The 6,246-nt window shown below is 40.4% G+C and overlaps 1 protein-coding gene across 2 annotated transcripts in view; it reads right to left on the reverse strand.

The window, feature by feature from the left end:
• Positions 1-728: 728 nt before the first annotated feature.
• Positions 729-6,246, reverse strand: part of LOC102209974 (sodium-dependent neutral amino acid transporter B(0)AT2-like) — a 13,543-nt gene continuing 8,025 nt past the window's right edge. For both annotated transcript variants that reach the window (XM_005721599.1, XM_005721598.1), the window contains exons 6-12: positions 6,066-6,176; positions 5,735-5,976; positions 5,410-5,593; positions 5,109-5,310; positions 4,540-4,699; positions 4,287-4,449; positions 729-2,996 (exon numbers count right to left, since the gene is read on the reverse strand). In XM_005721599.1, coding sequence (XP_005721656.1) covers positions 2,760-2,996; positions 4,287-4,449; positions 4,540-4,699; positions 5,109-5,310; positions 5,410-5,593; positions 5,735-5,976; positions 6,066-6,176 — 1,299 coding nt within the window. In that variant the 3' untranslated portion in view covers positions 729-2,759. The remainder of the gene's footprint in view (positions 2,997-4,286; positions 4,450-4,539; positions 4,700-5,108; positions 5,311-5,409; positions 5,594-5,734; positions 5,977-6,065; positions 6,177-6,246) is intronic.

Genomic DNA, 6,246 nt, shown 5'->3' on the forward strand with positions numbered 1-6,246 from the left:
CATGGGTCGGTGTCCAGCAGGTTTTAGATGTGTCCTTGATCCAACGCAGCTGAATTACCTCTTCAACAAGTCTTGAAGTTCTCCAGAGGCCTGGTAATGAACTAATCATTTGATTCAGGTGTGTTGACCCGGGGTAAGGACCCAGGCCCTTGAGGCCTGGAATTCTCCACCCCTGATCTAAGCAGTTTGAACCTTAACGTGCCTGCAGCCCTGCAAGAACTCTCAGACTATTTAAGGACTGAGAGATAAGAAAGAGAAACAAAACAAAGAAAAGCACTGACTGTTCTCTTTATCTGACAATTAAAACACGGATTTGAAAGCAAAAGCTACAATAGACCCACCCCCTCATGTTTCATTTCACCTGCACTCCTGTAAATGAGCTGCTGGGGATTTATAGAAAATGAAAAGTATTATGTTCTTTCTTTCTGTTACAGCTGGAAAGAGTCAGAAAGAGCTTCTACTCTTTCCAGCTGTAACAGAAAGAAAGGCTGTAAGAAAAACAAATGTTCATATTGTCGTTGTATCATTTTTGTTGTAGCTGCACAGACATTTACCTCTCGGCGGGTCTCGATATGCTTCAACTTTCCCAGAAAAATAATTGTGCTGATGGGCAACAACACCCAGCAGGTAGTGGAAAGAGCATGTTTTAGTGCAGAACAGGACAGCAGAAATCTACACTTTTTCCATTATCTATCAAAACTTTATGAACTTTAAAACACGAATGAGATGCTAAAGTTTATTAAGAAAAGAACAGCAACAAATAATACAACAATAGTATCTTACATACATTTTGAACACTACTGCAATGTCAAAAGAAATGTTTTTAAAGTTACAAGAATGCTAGGATGCTTTTAACGGTTTGTTCATTCTGCCCTATTAGAGCTAAAGGCCCCCGGGATTAAACAGCATAATGATCCATCAAGTCAATTTATTCAACTATATCCTGATAAAACGGAAAAACTAAACCAGAAAACACACTGCAGCTGTGAGACGATATCACAGAGCAATGAAGTCTAAAAAATATATTAATCTTTACAAAAAACATACACAAAAGGTCCTTTAGGCAATTTTCCATTTACAACTACAAAAAAACTACTCAAATGTTTAGCAATAAAAACTATTTTACATGTACCATTTACATACATACACATCATATAAATATCTTTTTATCTTTTTGTTGCATGAGCATGATGTCACTTGACAACAGCTTCAGTCAGTCTTTGTACTCTAAATACACAGATGTGCAGATTTTGTTTTGCACTGACTTTGTTACCGAAGAGTTTAAAAAACAGAGGACATAAAAACCTCACCACACACTTATCAACTGTGTCCTTGAACAAATAATGCTAGCCTGCATGTTTATTATAACCTGGGCAGCTACACCTGCTTACGTAGTGTAAAATGTCTTATCGAGTTCAAACACAGAGTCTGGTCTCGGTTGTTTTTTTGACTGTAAACATGCTGTGCTGAACAGCAGCATACGTAGCTAAAGCGACTCATATCTGGAGTAAACGTGATAGTAAACCTGCACAGTGTTGTACTGTAGGTATTAATCCAAGTTGCTCAGGAAAAATATAAACATACAGTGAAAATACTTAGCAGTCGCTACAAGTTTGACTTCAACAGAGACAGCAGTGACAGGTTAATGACGCGGTAGCTCAGCCGGCTCATGATCAATCACAATTCTCAGGTTATCATAATGAATGACCAACAGAAAGAAGAGAAACTACGAGAGTGAAAGGACGATGTAAATGAATGTTAACTATGTAACAACGTTAACAAAACAACTATAACATAAATGTTTATCATCCTCTGCCGTTTCTGGATCTGCGTTTCAGGGGCTGCTGCATAGCAGAGATGGTCAGACCTCTGTCCGTCTCCCCAGACACTTCCTCTGTCTCATAGATCTGACCCAGGGCCTCCTTTGTCTCACTCCCTTTGTTAGCCACAGTAGAGTTGAACACCCATTAGGAATATAGCCCCTCGTACGTTCCCCCACAGCAAAATTGTCCTCAGTGAGGGGGCCAGCAGGAGGTACTGTGGGGTTCCGTACATTGTGGACTGGGCAGTGGTCAGGAGCAGAGGCTCTGATGGTCCAAACCCTGGTTTCCAACACTGGCTTTGGGATCATAGAATATTTACAGCTTATATTAAAAGCATATTTTTGCTTCTTTGGACACTAACTTTGGTAAAAAATAACTTAATGGAAATTTTACCCAATAGTTTTCACAAATCAATAAATTATCTGTTCCATACTACAAACTTTTTAAAAGCTGCTGGAGCATCTTTAGCATCTAGATCTAGTTTGACTTTAAAAGTTTAAAAAGAAAGGAAAATATTAAAATGGCCGTTTGGAATATTTCTGACGAATTTGGCAGCATCTGTAATTAGTGGCAGTAACAGAAAACGTAGTTTAATACTACAGGTCAGACTCCTGGGAACTCATGTCCTGTTAGTGAAGACCTTGGATTACAATCAAGCTTCTTCCATCATTCTGTGAGCAACAGCAGAGAAGCTGTGCAGCTCACTGTGGCTCATCTTTCTTGCTTAACTTCCTCTTTTAATGTAGTTCACCGCCTTCACAGAGGCCATGACGGATATGCAGTTTAACAGCTGGCATTATGTAGATGTGTTTCTGATTTTGAACAAGTGAGGTAACTGCAAGGCTCAGTAACAAAATGACTGTCCCTTTATAATGCATCAGCTTATATATCACTGACAAGTTCCTTCTCCTTAAATACAGCCCATTTGTTGAGGGTTTAGGAAACCGGAGCAGCGTCCCCATTCCTATGTTCCAGTGCTGAAAGGTCAGTCATAGCAGTTTCCTCAGTGTTAACCATCCTGTAGTGACCATTCTCTGCATCCCTACTTTGTGTGTTTCTCTTCTGTAGAAACGCATGGATGAAGCCCACTGGCACGGGCAGTGTGGCAAATATTATTAATAAAGCCAAAACAGCCAGAGCCCAGTCAGGATATTCCAAATGCTCCTCAGAAGCCTGAAAAATAAAATCAAATGAATCATTCAGGAAGTTAAACAGTTAAGAGCTTTAGTGTATTGTGAAAGATAGTAATAAACTGAGCTTCAGGATATTAAAAATAAACTCCAAAAATCTCTTCTCAAACTGATGTTTTCTTTCCTGCAATCACAAAGTGCATATCTTTCTAAACTAATCTGCAGTAGACTGGAGCCACCCCTCATTTCTTTATGTTTTGCTTCCAACGAGCCAGACGTTCTTATACTTTTTTAAAGTGGTCTTGAGCAATAGTTCTCCAGGCTTTCTAAAAGTCCTTTTTTGGCCGTTTAACACTGACCATGAACTGTTCAAGCATAAAAAAGTCACTCCACTGTGTTGTGTCGACACATAAGAGACAATTTAGCAAAGAACAAATTTAAATTCTAGGCACTTTGTTACTAGCAACCAGTGGCAAACACACCATTTTTTGCATTTCTTTATCTAATCCTTTGAAAAATGCCAAACATAACAGTTCGACAGGCTTAAAAAAGACAACAATATGATTCCCAACGAGCTAATAACTCTCAGCTCGGTGTGCTCTTTAAAAAATGAAGAAATCGGACAAGTGGCGGACAAAAGAAGAAATGACAGGCCTAAAAAAAACTATCAACAGCAGATGAGCAATATCTGAAAGTAATGTCCTGAACAAATGGGGGGGGGAAATATCTGATTCAGGAACTGAGCCTGGCCTTTCAGCTAATCCATCTAGTGTTTTCCAAAGTTTCATCAGAAATTGTCTCAGTGAAAATGTGTCTTAAGGAGGAGAAACGGGGAGAAAAGGCTGAGCCAAGTCCAGTTCTTGTCTAATGCTAAAAAAATCAATTTCAACAAGTCTTATGAAGGGTTTACATTTTCAGCATGACAGGGATTCCAAACAAAAACACACAGTGCAGCACTGTCAGTCATGGATTCCCCAAAGAACAGACCTCCACATTCTTATAGCAGAGTGTGGGATCATCTTGACAGAGAACAGAACAAAAGGAAGGCAACATCAAAAGAAGAGCTTGGAGTAGTCTTCAAGAAGTCTGAAGAACTATTCCTGAAGACTACTTAAAGACATTGCACAAAAAGCTTTCCTAACTTAGCTGTGATGAAAGTGGACATATTAAATATCTGCTTTCAAGCCTGTTAGAATTGTAAACATTGTCTTTGCCTTATATACTGCGTTTGCATGTATGTTTGCAGATGCTTCAATAAATTCTTGCACTTCTTTCTCATAAGGAAATGAAGTGTAGTTCAAGACTTTTATAAAGTTAATAAATAACTTGATACCTTTTCCTGGTTCCATGACATATACTTGGGGCGAGACAGGAACATGCGGATAGTGGTGGCTCCGAGCAGCCCAAGCATAGCAAACAGGCAAATGTATTTCCACAGGTATTTGTAAACAACACTGGGACGCCAGCCCAGCATTCCTTCAATGTCATTAAGGAATCTTTAGTGAGAAGGGAAAAAAAGTACACAAGACTTTAGTGAGATTTATGGTTAAAAACACACCTCACTTAACCACAATCAGAAACCTCACCTATCAGCTCCATACAACCAAGACACACTGAAAGTCTCAAAAACCACCACGATGATGAGTGGCAGCGTCGCAGAGTAATCATCGAACATCATCATAAAGTAGTTCCCACAGCGCTGAGTGAAGAGCAGGCCAAGCAGGAAGCCAATGATGCAGCTGGCAACTGCAACAAGACACACATGTTGTTATAAAGAAAAAAACATCTTCTTTAATGTCAGCATAGAGCCTTTATAACAGAACTCAGTGGATGACGTCAAAATGTTATTAAAAGACATCAGTTTCAGATTCAAAGTCTGAAGCAATGCACACACTGGAAACGCCTCACTTGTCACTTTGAAGTGAAGGCTGGTCACTTGCTGGCATTTCAGGCTCTGGTTGCCTGGGTAACCATCTAATGTATTTAATACCAAGTTATATGACAGTCGTTCTTCCTTCTCATTGCGTACAGTGGCTACGGAGCTTTATAGTATTGACAGATGTGCAGTTTAACAGCTGTCAACGACCAATCTTTTCGATTGCCTTGAGTCGTGCATGAATTTTCAAACAATAGAAGAGGTAAAACTGGTTCTTACTTGTAAGCTTGGTTTTGTTCCTCGCCAGACATTTGAAGCGTTCACTCAGGGGGGCGAGGATGCCCTCCATAGTGCCAAACATAGTGCTGAGTCCAAGATTGAGTAGCATGAGAAAGAAGAGGGCGGACCAGAAAGGGCTGCCAGGTAGGAGGGTCATGGCCTCTGTGAAGGCGATGAAAGCTAGACCTGTTCCCTCCACACCCTGAACATAAACACAGCTTTAGTCATCATGATTTGCAAGCCAATTATAACATCATCTACGTAAGCAAACTGAAACTAGTCTAAGAAGCGTAATGTTTACCTTCTGCATTTCTTTTTCCAGGTCACAGTCTGTTAAATTGCCAGGCACCATAGATGCATACTGTTCGAACCAGTTACTGTAGTCCTTCAGAGCCACAGATTTGGGATCAGAGTAGTTAAACGGTGGCATCACGTTATTGGGCACAAGACCGTCGTGAAAGTGTTTTGACAGGTCATTCAAGTTGCTATAAAAAGGACAACAGGATACAGAAAAATATTACATTTCTGATTTTGAAAATCCAAACACAATTTCCCTCAGCTACATCAACAGTGTTCATGACACGGTACATGCAAAACACACATTTTAGTCTTATAATTAAACATACCTGGCTACACACTCCATGACCCTGTTTTTAGCTCGGAAACCAAGGACAGCAAAGACCACCAGAGTAGCCAGCACAGATGTGAGGAAGTTTATGAAGGAGACGGTGAAGGCATCACGGTGGCAGTTGTTGTTCCTGGGGTTGTAGGAAGAGTAGGCGATAATGGACCCAAAGCCAAGGCCCAGCGCAAAGAAAACCTGCGTAGCTGCCTGCCGCCACACCTGCACATCTGCCCAGATTTCCAACTGCATTGCAGAAACAAAAGCTGTGTCAAAGAACTATTTATATCTCTTTCTCTTCTCTACACTGAACCAGACGTTTTTTCTGCCGATACCTTGGGGTAGAACATGAAGCCGATTCCTTCAAACGCTCCATCCAGCAGGAGCCCTCGGATGAGAAAGCAGAACAGCACCACGTATGGGAAGATGGAAGAGAAATACATCACCTAGGGAAGCAGAAAGAATAATTACCTGTGTGCAAAACACATCATAATAAACACATAATGTTAAATATAG

Source organism: Pundamilia nyererei, unplaced genomic scaffold (genome assembly GCF_000239375.1).
Source record: "Pundamilia nyererei isolate P.nyererei 1_Seehausen unplaced genomic scaffold, PunNye1.0 scaffold00005, whole genome shotgun sequence".
NCBI classification, from domain to species: Eukaryota; Metazoa; Chordata; class Actinopteri; order Cichliformes; family Cichlidae; genus Pundamilia; species Pundamilia nyererei.